Here is a 14,884-nt window from a genome sequence, read left to right as displayed (position 1 = left end):
TTATAGAGATGCTTCGCTTATAACATTGTGTTTTGTTGTCCTAGGAATCAGTATCCAAAAAATCAGATCAATTGGATAATCTTATCACATAATTATTTGTTGTTAAAAAGTTAAAAATTAACATGTTTAAAATGGACGTACGGACATTCTGGTAACGGTTATAAAGTTGCTACGCTTTCTAAATCGTACCTAACTACTACAGGAATCACCATGCAAAGTTTGGAATCGATGCGATAATTCTAACCTATTTAAATTAAAGAAAAGAGCTATCTGTTTGTGACGGACGAACGTACGGACGGACCAACCCTAATTATAGAATAAATAGATAAGCTGCGCTTTTAATAATGTAACCAATTATTTTTAAGCTGGACCTATGGAGAGAAATAAAGGAGAGACAATTGGAGAGAAAACGAGAACAAGAAAAACCATCGGAAAAACCTTTCTCAGCTCTTCACAACAAAATAGCACTCCACAGAGTCAGATTATAACCTTTTTTTGTCGTTCAGATGCTGCTATATGATTAGAGTATGTCTATCTGTCCATCCGTCAGATTTTAAATTTAAAAAAATGGATGTAATGAAAATTTTACATTAAGTAATTTACTGATATTACCTGCAAAATTTATAAAAAATCAGTTTTATTTTCATTTGACTTCCCCTAAAAATATTTTTGTTAATTAAAAGTAGTATCTTATTTCAGCTGCGCTACTTATGTCTTATGAGCACAATTATCCTGCTTTCATCAAAACATTTATAATCATTATACTTTAATAATATTGTAAATAATATGTATATAAATAAAAATATAAAATTTATTATTCAATTTAGGAGTTGTTATCTTACATAAATTTATATATTTTAACAATTTGTTAATGACATTAGTGAATGGTCAGGCTTTTTAAATTTTAAAATTTTAGATTCTCGAGAAGATCTCTATTTTGAACTTTATTGGCCACAGTTATCTTAAGCTTGTGATTTTCTTCCATTGCCCTTCTGATGGTTGTCTGGGCGTTGTCGTTGCCACTCCAGGCCCTCCTGGCCACACCGTTGCTCACGTCCCAGTCAAGCATGCGCTGGGCTCGAGACCCGGCGTCGTCTGATCCGTCCAAAACCTAAATAGATAGGGTGTATAATTCAGTGGTGTGTAAAGGGTTTTGACCCCCTCCCTTCTGAATTTGGACTGAAAATTTAAATTGCTTATGCTTGCCTTCCCCTTTTCATCCCCCAATGGTTTCTCATCACAAAAGATCTTAAACTATAATTTAAAATAAAAATATATTTACCAGTCCAAAACCGCCATTAATGACCTCGCCCCAGCCAACTCCGCCGCCGTTATGCAGAGCCACCCAGGTGGCGCCGCGAAAAGAATCGCCGATACAGTTCTGAACCGCCATATCGGCGGTAACCGCTGAACCGTCGTAGACATTGGAGGTCTCACGGAATGGACTGTCCGTTCCACTGAAATAATAAAATAATAACAATTTTATCATTTTAAAGCGAAGCATTTCTATAATTAGATAATAGACTCATTAGACAATCAACTATTTGATTACTCTACCTATGTTTGTAAGTTCTAACTGTGCATAATATTGAATTGAGCCTGTTTATGTGTCAAAACTGTTGACATTTTGTCAGTTTTATGGTATCAACTAAAAGTGGTAGAAACTGACATACCATCAACATAATGCTATTCGGATCATGGAAAGAAAACGAGGTAGCGGGTTTCGTCATATTTTCACAATATCTATTTTCTTATTTCTAGCCCCTGTGGGTCAATCATTAAAATTTACCTAACCTAAAATATCTAAAGCTACTGTGCAAATACGACGAAACCCGCTACTTCGTTTTCTTTACGTGATCCTGATATTCTAATGCCTATATGGCTGAACAATTATGTTGATAAATGTTTCGGTACAACGGCATTTGGCTGGCCGTGTACAAGATCTTTTAGTACAGACGTACTAAACCTGCTACTTCCCACATGAATCAAAACCAGCATAGTTACTAATACAATTTATTGTATGAAAACGGTCATGCTGAAATAAAAAATAACAAAATTAATAATCAAATATTAAAATGTTAAATACATCATAAGAAATAAATCTTGTAAAAGAAAATAAATCTTTTTTATTTGGGAATAATCGTCTTTTCCTTATAAAAGGTTTCGTGATTTCGAATTTATGTTTCAAAATGTATAAAAGAAGTTAGGGTTATTTTTCGCTTATAATTAATCAAAACTAAATGCGAGTTTGTAATTCATAGATAAAATCATCATAGACTACTATTAAAATATTCTAATACAAAAATAAATTAATTACTTGGTCTAATTTTAATGAAAATGAGAAGATTAATTTGCCGTCTTTAAGAAAATCATTCCACTCTATTAAAAATGCTTAAAGAAAGAATTCTTACCGAGGTCATTGAACATGTCAAGCCGGGAAGCACTCAAAGGTATTTTTCAGTATGGATAACACCACATTTTTGACTATACATGGTTTTTTATCACACAGATATTCCGCACATCTTGAAAGAAAGATTAAAGATGGCTACGCTAGCTTTGTTTATGTTTGGTTGCGCAAGCGTTGTTTTGAATGCCGTGTTCAATTATGAACTTTTTGAAAATAGGCGCTTTCCAAACTGCCAATAATGATAAGGAAAACAAAAAGGATAAAGGTTCGAGTTCACAAACGCAACATACTATTATACTTCCAATACAATAAAAAAAGACTATTTATAGTCACGCGTCTTACCTGACATCATGATGGTCCCTGCTGATTACAATTGGACCAGATATTTCTCCATAGCTGATGGCCTGAGATATAAAAAATATTGGATTGATAATATAATAAAATATGACCTACTTGCCCCTATAATTTTTTTGCTTTTTGAAGAAGTAAATTCCCCCAGCCCATTCAGAATATAGCTAGTAAAAAGCCCTGCGGGTGGTAACAATTTAAACATGTATTCTTTACCTCCTACTCAGTCTCTTTAAAAAAATTCAATCTGCAAAGAGTAAATAAATATTTTTTTATTATTATTTTTTAACATCTTAATTGGAACTGATGATCTATTTAACTAATGAAACAATTTATTCCGTAAATAAACAAATAAGCTGTGTTTCTATCTTTATAAGAGAGAGTGTTTAAAAAACCTTGATACCAATATAATTTTTAGTTGAATGTTCCATCCGTCATTGATGATTACCAACCTGATTAAATCTGAGAGCCAGAGCAACTCTACCACGTTGATCAGAATACAAAATTCTAGCCTACAAATTTGAATTATTTAGAGCAAACCTTGGCTACGTTTAGGGTTGTTCTGTCCGCACGTTCGTCTTTAATGGATACTAAAGGACTGGCGCTAGGTAGCCAGTAGAGATAGAGAGATGAAATTTTGTACATTTAATTATAGGCACCTAAAGTAACTTTTTAGGTCTGCAGAGAGAGAGAGAGAGAGAGATTTATGAAGATTAATTTTGGCATATAAGAATCTATCATCTTATTGATTGTTCTACCCCAATGGTCTAATTCTTAGATTATGTTATCCTTCAATGGAAATGTTATTACTTGGATGTTACACCAAATTTTCATGTTCTCCAATAAAGTGTAACACATACTTAGCTGGCTAAAATGCCCCCTCCCTCCGTGTGTAGATAATAGATAGATAAAATCCAACCTGAGATCCAACCACCATTTTGTGTTTTCCAGCTTCGCGAATCCATTTCATATTATCCTAAAATTGATAAATTCAGAATCAATCCTTTGACCAAATATTTTTTACAGTTTTGTCTTTTTAGGGTATTACTAAAATTTCAGTCCTACAGATTTTCTCTTCCTTTTTTTGTCGGATAATTGGACAGACAAACGTATCCTCATTGCCCAGTAGTTACTAAAAATTATGTCTAAATATTGTTTTAATCTTTTACCTGATACTGTTGTTCAATTTGTTTTGGAATTCCTTCATCAATAATTTTCTGCATCACCTCTTCTGCAAGCTAAAAATAATGTAAAATTTTTTTAAACTTTTCCAGTGGTCATTTCAAAATCCTTTTAATGGGTTTTATAAAAGTTGTTGACAATTAAACTTATAGATTTATGTAAAAGATCTAAGTCTCATATTTTTAGACAAAATAAATAAAAAGTTAACTCTAAAATCGAAATATATCTTTATGTGTAAATTTATTAAAAATAGTTTGTAAAAGGTTGATGCCAAACCTACTTTAAATTCAACCAACAAAATCTATTCAAGGCAAGTATAAAGTTTGCAGAAAAAGTAAATTTTTTTGACTGTAGAAAATGTCACTTACAAAACACGTACAATCATTCTACAACTTTAAAATAATTATAGATATCTATAAATTTAACATTTAAAAATAAAACCAGTGCTGCTTTGCCTCCTACTTTTTCAGCTGTCAATTATCAGTTCTGTTTATTTCTTTTTAAAATACTAGCGGATAAGCCCCTAGATGTCTTTATTGGCACTTTAAATGTTTTTTTATTAATATGTAATTCGTTTAAGTCTCTACGTAAATAATTTTTTTCGATTTTTTTATAATTTCTCTTGGGAGGGTGATGGTACCCTCCCTCGTAATAGTTATAAACCTTCCCGTGACCTATAAAAAGCTACCCTGTTAAGGAGAACCCGATCGGTTCAGCAGTTAGCGAGATCCTTCGGTACAAACATACACACAAACTCACAGACAAACAGACATCCTGTTACTTTATTATAAGGATAGTACGTACCTTGTCCGTTTTTTCCAGGTCTTTGGGGTTTCCAGACGTACAGACCCAGCGGAAAGGTCCAAATCCAAGAGAAAATATATCACCCATTATATCTTGTACATAGCTTGGATACCTAGATAGATGGGATGGATTAAGTAGATGAGATGGCATAGATAGACAGAGTTAGATAGATAGAAAGAAAGATAGATAGATAGATAGATAGACAGAGTTAGATAGATTGAAAGAAAGATAGATAGATAGATAGACAGAGTTAGATAGATAGATAGAAAGATAGATAGATAGATAAATAGATAGATAGATAGATAGATAGATAGATAGATAGATAGATAGATAGATAGATATGTAGATAGATAGATAGATAGATAGATAGATAGATAGATAGATAGCTAGATAGATAGATAGATAGATAGATAGATAGATAGATAGATAGATATATAGATATATGGATAGATAGATAGATAGATAGATAGATAGATAGATAGATAGATAGATAGATAGATAGATAGATAGCTAGATAGATAGATAGATAGATAGATAGATAGATAGATAGATAGATATATAGATATATAGATAGATAGATAGATAGATAGATAGATAGATAGATAGATAGATAGATAGATAGATAGATATATAGATAGATAGATAGATAGATAGATATATAGATAGATGGATGAATGGATGGATGGATGGATGGATGGATGGATGGATGGATGGATGGATGGATGGATGGATGGATGGATGGATGGATGGATGGATGGATGGATGGATGGATGGATGGATGGATGGATGGATGGATGGATGGATGGATGGATGGATGGATGGATGGATGGATAGATAGATAGATAGTGCAGATTTCTTGTTCGTCAGTAAAAGGTATATTACATCGTTTTTTTAGAACTTTCAACTTTTTAAATGGTTAAATAACTGTCGTCGTGGACATTTTAACGAATTGTTTAATTAGTATAAGTGGAATTTTTGCAACCTTAATTATGTTTTTTTTTTAAATCCAAACCTGAATTTTCCACTGTTAGGATCATTATCCCCTGGCCTATTGACATTGGCGCCAGCCCTGCGGGACTCCAACAAGAAAGCGTTTCCATAATCAAAGAAATACATTCCAGCATCTGATAACTAAACAGATAACATCAAAAAATAAGATGAATTAAATCTACAATATTAATTACTGAAAAATCATGTATCAGGTCGTGTTAAAGACAATTTTCTATGGATAATGAAATAAGTATCATTATATTAATTCCAGTTTTGTTAGCACAGGATTTCAGTCCCTCAGGGCCAACAAAACTGGAATAAACATTATAATTTATTTTCATTTTATTATCTGCTAAAAAAAATTGTCTTAAAATAGAATTTCCCTATAAGCTTTGTTCATCAAATCCTATTTTTGTTTTTAAACCATTGGAAAATATTTTGCTTTATTTTCAAAAAATCTTTGCTTCTTTTAGACAAAATCGTCCTTGTTTTATATGTTTACCTTGTTGACAGCAGCTACATGTCTTCTCAGTGACTCCTCAACTTTCTTCTTAAATTCTACAGGATCTCGTTTCAATACTTCTTGAGCTTCATCATAACTAAATGTAATAATATCGTCCTAGTATCCTTGGGGGTTTGTTTGTGGGTTACCTTTTTTTGAGAGGCCAACAAATAGGTACCTTATACGTCCGGGCTTAATAATGATTACATCACTGGAGTTTATATGTTATACTCTGAGTTATGTAATTACTATTAAGAACACTTAACCCCTGGATAAGAAACATTTAGAATTCTTCTTTTTTCGAAAATTAGTTTTTAAAATGTTTTAAACTAATTAAGGGCTGACACTTCCCCCAATCCAGGAGGATTGGGTGGGGCTAACAATCCTTCCCTAGAAAAAACCTGCTCACGTTTAATCCGCACAAAGTAAAGACCAATTTAACTTTGGACTCGGGAACGACGTAGAGGTTGGAAACAACAATATGTTGTTTGGCTGGGAAACCGCTAACGGACCAGTCAGGCGGATGATTCTGAATTCCCGCAGACCACAAAAATTTGCACCTAAATCCTTATGTAAAAGTAATAGGTTGACTGTGAGTCTATCTGGTTGTCAGTGTGTCAGTTTGTACCCAAGGAATCGCTTCGCATAGGTCTTTGGAAGGTTTATAGCTATTTTGGGGAGGGAAAGACTACCATGAAAAATCCTTCAAAGAACCCCTCCCCCTAAAAAAAATGTTTTTAGACTTTTTCTTTTAAAATCTAAAGTTAAAAGTGCCCCTATATTACCCCTAGAGGCATGCATTTATATTAGATTGAAGGTAGAGAAAACAAAAAATCAATTTGGGTAACAAGTATAATCTAAAGAATAATAGCATGATAGTATTTTACCCCAGGGATTAAAAGGAATTAGACAATGTCCAATAAATGAATGTACATTGTACATCCCAAATGGTGATACACAAATTTATTACTTCTGTAGATTTAAATTAGTTGAAACTTTTGAACACTCAATTTAATCAAACAACAAATCAGCATTTACTAAAGTCCCCAAAATTTTGAAGCGAACGAATAAGAAAACTTTATCATAGGACTTTTGGGACTGTAATAAACATCCCATTGTCGCCTCTCTCTGGTGTGTATACCTGTAATGAACAGGATAGTAGCCTCCATTGAAAGGATTATGACAGGAGGTCTGATCAGATCCAAGTTCAGATAACAATTCACCTGAAATTAATTTGTCTTATTTATGACTATTGGCTGCTGAAATACAATGAAGCTAACAATTTCTATTGAGAATATTTGTTATTTTCTTATAAGTGTCAAAATTTGGACGACCGCAATATTTAAAGCTTGAAACATAGCAGAATGTAAATTATATTTTCAATCATAATAATTTTGTATGAGCTATAGAGTTGTCCTTATAATAAACTATATTTTATAATAATTTTATTATTTTACAAGCGTTGATACATATGAATATGATCATCTTTGTAAAAAATTTACCTGTAGATTCTAAATGCTGGACAATCATCTCCCATACATTGACAATATTGCCATGATATCCAATACTCGTTCCTTTCTTGGCCTAAGTAGCATTATATCCTGTCATGTAAAGTACTAAGGTTTTTCTTGTCTGTAGCTTAAGATTTCGATAACTACTGAACCGATTGAGTACTCTTTTTAAAGTTAACTTAGTGTAGTGTCTGTGATGGTTTTATGCCATTTTTTCAGATTTAAGTCTTGGGATGGTTTAAAGTTATTTTCTATCTCCTCTTTGCCTCTTCAAGCACTAGCTAGGGATAAAGTTTATTATACAAAGTAAAAAGATGTTCGTCTGTTTGTTTAGTATTGCAATAATAATTTGGATTTTATCCCACAAAAAAAAACATTATTATGAGAAGAAAAGAAAACTTAAAAGATTTTTGTAACCGTTATGCTCGAGTTTTTGCGGATTTGGCGGCTAAAAACTATGGGAAAAGCAAAATGTATTGTACAGTTATTGTCTTGCATAGGAATAGGATACGTGAATATATTGACAGGGGAAAATTTTTCGTCAATTTAGGTTGCTTATATGGACCTCTTTTTTTGGTCCATTCGTTCATCCACTAAGAAGATTCTGGTTCAACATATAAGTAATTATATAATAAATTGCATTGGTTCTAGAAACTTATTCTTTTATTATGGATGTTGTACATAAAAATGTTGTTAAATTGATTAAAGTATATACACTGATGTATTAATTGGCTGTGTTTTATTTCATGTTATGTTAAGCATTTCAATTTAAAATATTTACTCAAATGTACTAATTGGGTGTGGTTTAATTCATGTTATGTTAAGCATTTCAATGGCAGAACAAAAAACATAAAAGATAAAAATGATAATTTACCTTTTTAGCCAGGATAATGGCGTTCTTCAGATCTTGCAGATTATCAACCATCTCTACAACCCAGCCTTGATCATATCTAGAAAATTATGTTCACAAACAGTGCAGCAATAACAAGAACGATATTTTTGATTTTATAATACTAAAGTATTTAAAGAAATAAGTTGTTCCCATGTCTTTAAAGACTTTTTATTTTATGGGATTGGAAGGTCACCCCTCCCTCACCTTCCAAAACTAAGATCAATTGAGGGAGAAGGGAGGCAAACACACACCCCTTGCTAGCATTATTAAACCCAGAACCACTTTATTATGCAATCTACATTTTCCTGGATATTTTGTCTACGGTAGTCCATAAGTGTACAGCTTAACAGTACATTGTTTCTATTTGTTAAAGCAACATGTATGTTAAAAGAAAAAGATTCTTTTTAAAGTAAAATGCTTATATTTCAATCAAAATCTATATTTTTGTATTTTTTACCGATCCACTTCATTATGCAAATCAAAAGAAAATCAATGGGAAAACGTTTGTTTTGCCCTTTTCTCCACTTTTAAAAACTAATTCTGATAAAATAACAATTTTTTAAGGGATTTATTCATTAATTATAATGAAAAACAGTTTAAGGTAGATTTTAATGATTTTCCTAAATAAGAAATAATTGAAAAAAAGAAATTCTATCCCTATCACTTTAGAGGACAGCTGCCGACCCCCAGTCTTATGGATGAAGCTAAATACATGTTAAAAATAAAAATTAGCATGAAAAGTATACAAAAATGTTTTTTGATGTGTTAAAAAAAATCCATTTTAAAATCTTGATTTTGAGGATGATGGCCTTTAAGATGCTCTTACTGGTGGTGATGGTGAGCTAAATGTTATCAAAGTGCATGCCCATGATGAAAACTTATATATTGAACTATGGTTTAATTTTTGTAGTCAAATCAGCCTCCAGCCAAGCAATATTAAAAAAGAAAAAAATTGCAATTTTAATTACTAAAATTCATAAAGTAAATAATGTAGTTTTTAGATAATGGTTATATTTCATGTCGAGAGGCTCCACTGGAGGCTGCTATGACTACAAAAAATGGTACATAGGTTAATAGACAAGTTGTTGTAATGGTCATGTACTTAGATAACATTTAGCTCACCTTCACCACCAGTAAGAGCATCTTAAAGGCCATCATCCTAAAAATCAAGATTTTAAAATGGATTTTTTTAACACATCAAAAAACATTTTTGTATACTTTTCAGGGTAATTTTTATCTTTAACATGTATTTAGCTTCATCCATAAGACTGGGGGTCGGCAGCTGTCCTCTAAAGTGATAGGGGTAGAATTTCTTTTTTTTCAATTATTTCTTATTTAGAAAAATCATTAAAATCTACATTAAACTGTTTTTCTTTATAATTAATGCATAAATCCCTAAAAAAATTGTTATTTTATCAGAATCATTTTTTAAAAGTTGAGAAAAGTGCAAAACAAACGTTTTCCCATTGATTTTCTTTTGATTTGCATAATGAAGTGGATCGGTAAAAAATAAAAAAATATTGATTTTGATTGAAATATAAGCATTTTACTTTAAAAAGAATCTTTTTCTTTTATCATACGTGTTGCTTTAACAAATAGAAACAATGTACTGTTAAGCTGTACACTTATGGGCTACCGTAGACAAAATATCCAGGAAAATGTAGATTGCATAATGAAGTGGTTCTGGGTTTAATAATGCATAAAAAATTTTTTTCACAATCTATATTATAAAAAGAAAGATATCTTCTGTCTGTTTAGCTTAAGCTTAAGATCTTGGGGACAATACCTAAAGTACCTGTACTAGTTGACCGCTTTTTTCTTAGCGAGTTGAACCTCCCCCCCCCCCCCCCTATCCCTGCCATCAAAGAGTTCTTTTTTAAGAAAGGTGTCCCACCAAACCACAAAAATGAAAATTACCGTTTCTTCAGTGCTTCATAGCTGACCTCGGCAATAACACCAACACATCCACAAATGACTGCAGCCTTAGCTTGCGCGCCTGACATACCACCCAGACCAGCAGTCACAAATACCTTCCCTGAAAAGTAAAATACACCCTCACTTCAAATTTCCTTCAAAGTACCTGTTCCAGAACTCACCCCCCCCCCCCCCCGTAGTTAAACATATAACTAAAATAATGGTAAGAGGAATTTGCTTTCCATGTGTTGTTGATTTACTTTTTTATAGGCTCGGTTGGGTTATGTAGGGTATCCCTGCGCGGTTAGGTTAGGCCAGGGATCGGCAGCCGCGCATAAGCCGCATGTAAGCCTCAGTGAAATCGACATCTTATCACTCTAAAAATCACCTGGATGTCTAAACCTGCATTTTATCAGACAATCCTTCTTTTTTTTGCCCACAAGAGGGTTTAAAAATGAGGCTTATGCGCGGCTGCCGACCCCTGGGTTTGGCCCCGTAGGAATTTGACATAAAGAAAAAATACCACTTGTTTATAACTTATTTCAAAGTGATATAATTAAATGACTAGAAGCACATTACCTGCTAGGTCGTTGGTTCCGAGTTTGAGACGTCCAGCATTCAGTACAGTTAAAGTTGTCCCATGTACAATACCCTAAATATTCATTTAGAAAGCTAGGTAAAATGCCTATCAAGTAAGCTATGTTAATGTGTGTGAGTAATAAATAACGTTTTGGGGGAAACGTGATTTTCTCGGTTCCCATAACAAGTAAAAGGCTGAAACTTCTTGTCAACATTTCCATCAATATGGAGCATATTTAGTACAATACAGCCATGGCGGTCGAACTGCTTTAAGGCAGGTTTTTGGCTACTTTTATATTTTTCAGAATTTCTTCATATCTTTGGTGTTTTTGGTTCGATTTTCAAAATTTTCGAAGTTTAAAATGAAGTTATCCATTGTTGCAAGTGTTCTTTTATGTTCAAATATGAAAGGACAGGTAGCTTTTTGGTTTACTACATATTTTTACTTATTTTTGATGTTTTTGGTCCGTTTTGCAAAGTTTTTGTGGATAAAAGTATAAAATTAAATTTCATTGTTTTGAACATCCAGTATGTTTTTTACTTTGACTGTCAGTCTATCAGTATCATACTGAAATATAAATATTAAAAAATGTGTTAAAAAGGTTTCGTGATATTTTCTCTCTAATAATCTAATATTCTTAATTTGGAAAATTGCTCTTTGAATTCATTGTCCTGATTCTTATATATATTTTTTGTTCTTTGTAACTTATGTTGTCATTTTAGGGTCACTTTAGGCTAAAACCATATCTTACCTGAGGACCAATGTAGCAATAACTACCAGCGGTCATTTGGCCGTACATGGTCACGCCCAGCGCAAACAGACGGTCATAATTCTCTCGGGAAGAATAGTTAGGGATCATCATTCCGTTGGTGATGACTGCACGCGGTGCAGAGGGGGTGGAGGGGAATAACCCCATGGGATGTCCAGAATACATCACAAGAGTTTGGTCGTCTGAAATTGTTTCTTTATTTTTTTAAAGCAAGAAAAATAATGTCCTTTATTAGCATAGCTACTCATTATTTAAATATTGATTAACTTGTCATCTAAATTAAGTCATCACAATATTTTTAAAATGTCAAAAATTACAAATTGAAAATTTCTGCTTCACTATGGGGTCTTTACAATTTTTACTGTTTATTATATTTTTTTGTCAAGGGATTTAATTTTTGGCTTGAAATATATAGGAAGAATTAATTATTATCTGTTGTATTAGAACCGGTACTAGCCATACTGAAAAATTATCAATAGCATTGTATTATATCCAGTGTTGTACAAATATAAAAAAAATTACAATCATAATATTAAAACCAGTTCTTTTTAGCCCGAGCTTTCGGCATCTCAGGGCTAATAAAACTGGTCTTAATCTTGTTGTACATTTCTCTATCCACGGAAAGCTGTTTAAAATACAATGCAATAAATAACTATACCTGTCATATTTGCCAGGTAGTTGAGAACAATCCTGAATTGTGCCCAGTTGGCCAACACCTGGCCATTGCCTCCATATGTCACCAGCTCTTCGGGAAACTGTGCAACACTGTACAAAATTGTGATTGGTCATTTCAAATTTTCATCCCAATTTGTGTTTAAATATTTTTCAATCTTTGTATAAAATTAATAGGATGTGTGTGTGTGTGTGTGTCTTACTGTCTGTCTGTACCAAAGGATATCCCTAACCGATAGACTGATATGGTTCTCTTTTGCAATTATTGTCATAGGTCCTGGGAAGGTTTTTAACTATTTTTGGGGAAGGTATCACTACACTCCCAAGAGAAATTGGCCGTAAAAAAGAAATACCAAAAAATATTTTAAATTGCAGTTAAAGTACCCCCTAGTATATGGACACTTTCAAAATTAATCCTTTTAGTGAAATAATATAGAACCATTAAACTCCTGGATTTAAAGCAGCTTACAGTGCCTAATAAAAATTACGTCATACAATACAAATGACCAATAATAGGCCAGTATACACTTTACCATTGGTCAATTTCAATGTATTCTGGTCATGCCTATCAATGGGGTATTCCTATCCAGTTTTTTGTTTAGGAAAAATATTCATTCCTAAACAAAAAACTGGATAGGAATATCATTCTCATTTAAACAAAACTCATTTTTATGCTAAAATGTGGTTTAATTTTGGTTTTTAATTTTCAGTTTTCTCTCTGAGGTACCTTGTCATTTATTTCCCTGAGGTAATTATGCTTTCTTTTAGTAATTAATAAAAATTCTAAAATCTTCAAAAAAAATTTGAAAATCTTCAAAAAAAATTCAAAAATCTTCTAAAAATATTTTCATATAAATATGACTGTATAGACATGGATACTTCAGTCATGCGAGGCTTGTGGTGCAGAACTGAGATTCTGTTCACTGGTTGCCATGCTCAGGGGAAAAACATGACTACCTCGGTAATAAAAATGACTACCTCAGGGAAATAAATGATACCTCATGGAAATAAATGATACCTCAGGGAAATAAATGACTACCTCAGGGAGAAAAAAAGAATATTTACATCCACTATTTAAGGGGTCGTTTATGTGAGAATGGTTATTTGTATTGAATCGCGTCATTTTTTATTGGGCACTATAATTAAGCTGCTTCCTGTATTTGTGTACCTGGGATCCAGATTGTTGAGAAGCATGTGAATAATGGCTCCAGCCTGGTGAGATCTGGCTGGGATGTCCTGCAGTGGAACAGCATACAGACTTTCGCGGGGCATAAACCTAAAATAAGTTTTGTAAGTAAAAAATTATTTTTAGGCTTGAAATTTAATTAGGTAATAATAACTTTACCCTTCCTTACATGCACCTTTCAATTACTAAAAACGGCAGACAAACATTCAAGAACTTTCAGATAAAAGGACATCAGAAAACTTATTTCATCTGTATATGTAGACACTGCTAATATGTCTCAAAAAAATGTGGACAAATGTTTCATGGTTTGGCCGAATTATTTCGACCTGATTGACGTCATATTAAAAGGGAATTTGACGTCAATCAGGTTACTTCAGGCAAACATTGAACATTTTGTCCAATTGTTGGAGACACTATTAGCTGCTTCGTACCTGTACATATAAATATGGCCGAAATCTCTGAGCTCTTGCGCAAATTCTGGCGCCAATTCCGCGTGACATTCTTGCGGGAAATATCGCAGAGCATTCTCTACAGCAAGACGACATTCATCTGGGGTCAGGTTGTGTACTCTCACTAGTTATATTGTTATGAGTGCATTGCTATTTATATTAGATATTTCTTTAATCACTAGCAAAGCTATTCTTCAATTAAGGAATTTCTGTAATATGATGATTATGCTTTAGCAGTCACATTTGATATTCAGGATATATCTGTAATGGTCTACACCCCACTTAAAGTATGTGTTTTACCCTAGGGCTAACAACCCCTTGCTGGCTAAAATCATAAAAAACCCTCTTGTTGTCTTCATTGTATCTTACTAAAGCTTACACCACGTTTACCCTCCTAAATTTTAGTTATTGGGGGTGTCAAATATTATGAGTAGTAAGTCATAATTCACAATCTCACAGACAAAAACTCTGTGCATATCACTTTAGGTTCTAAAATGTCAATATGGATGAAAGTGGCAAATTAATTAAAATTCAGATTGCACTCATTCCTGGAGCATGGGCAATGTTAGCTGTTCTTTGTCTTGGAGGTGGCAGGGGACTTGTCTGAAGCCCGGAGACAAGGTCTCTTATAGTTTCCTCACTCCTAAAATTAGAGGGTTTCATGAATTCAATCAATAT

General features: G+C 32.9%; 2 protein-coding genes across 2 annotated transcripts in view; one reads left to right on the top strand and one right to left on the bottom strand.

Moving 5' to 3' along the window:
• Window positions 1-817, top strand: part of LOC145329968 (esterase FE4-like) — a 26,061-nt gene extending 25,244 nt beyond the window's left edge. Inside the window, exon 23 of the mRNA XM_080174469.1 lies at window positions 366-817. Coding sequence (XP_080030595.1) covers window positions 366-488 — 123 coding nt within the window. The 3' untranslated portion in view covers window positions 489-817. The remainder of the gene's footprint in view (window positions 1-365) is intronic.
• On the bottom strand, window positions 794-14,884 carry LOC145329969 (urocanate hydratase-like). Its single transcript, XM_080174470.1, has 19 exons — window positions 14,749-14,884; window positions 14,189-14,324; window positions 13,740-13,847; window positions 12,558-12,664; window positions 11,882-12,081; window positions 11,130-11,202; window positions 10,554-10,671; window positions 8,619-8,694; window positions 7,736-7,817; window positions 7,375-7,456; window positions 6,234-6,330; window positions 5,754-5,872; window positions 4,742-4,853; window positions 3,925-3,993; window positions 3,675-3,731; window positions 3,208-3,267; window positions 2,750-2,811; window positions 1,283-1,457; window positions 794-1,111 (listed from the first exon to the last, which is right to left on the bottom strand). Exons 1-19 carry the CDS (start codon window positions 14,867-14,869, stop codon window positions 905-907), a joined length of 2,061 nt encoding a protein of 686 aa, XP_080030596.1. The 5' UTR covers window positions 14,870-14,884; the 3' UTR covers window positions 794-904.

Source organism: Acartia tonsa, chromosome 10 (assembly GCF_053477335.1).
Source record: "Acartia tonsa isolate MP-2025a chromosome 10, ASM5347733v1, whole genome shotgun sequence".
Taxonomy (NCBI): Eukaryota; Metazoa; Arthropoda; class Copepoda; order Calanoida; family Acartiidae; genus Acartia; species Acartia tonsa.
The sequence above is the reverse complement of the archived record's forward strand: the minus strand, read 5'-3'. Positions and strand labels throughout refer to the sequence as shown.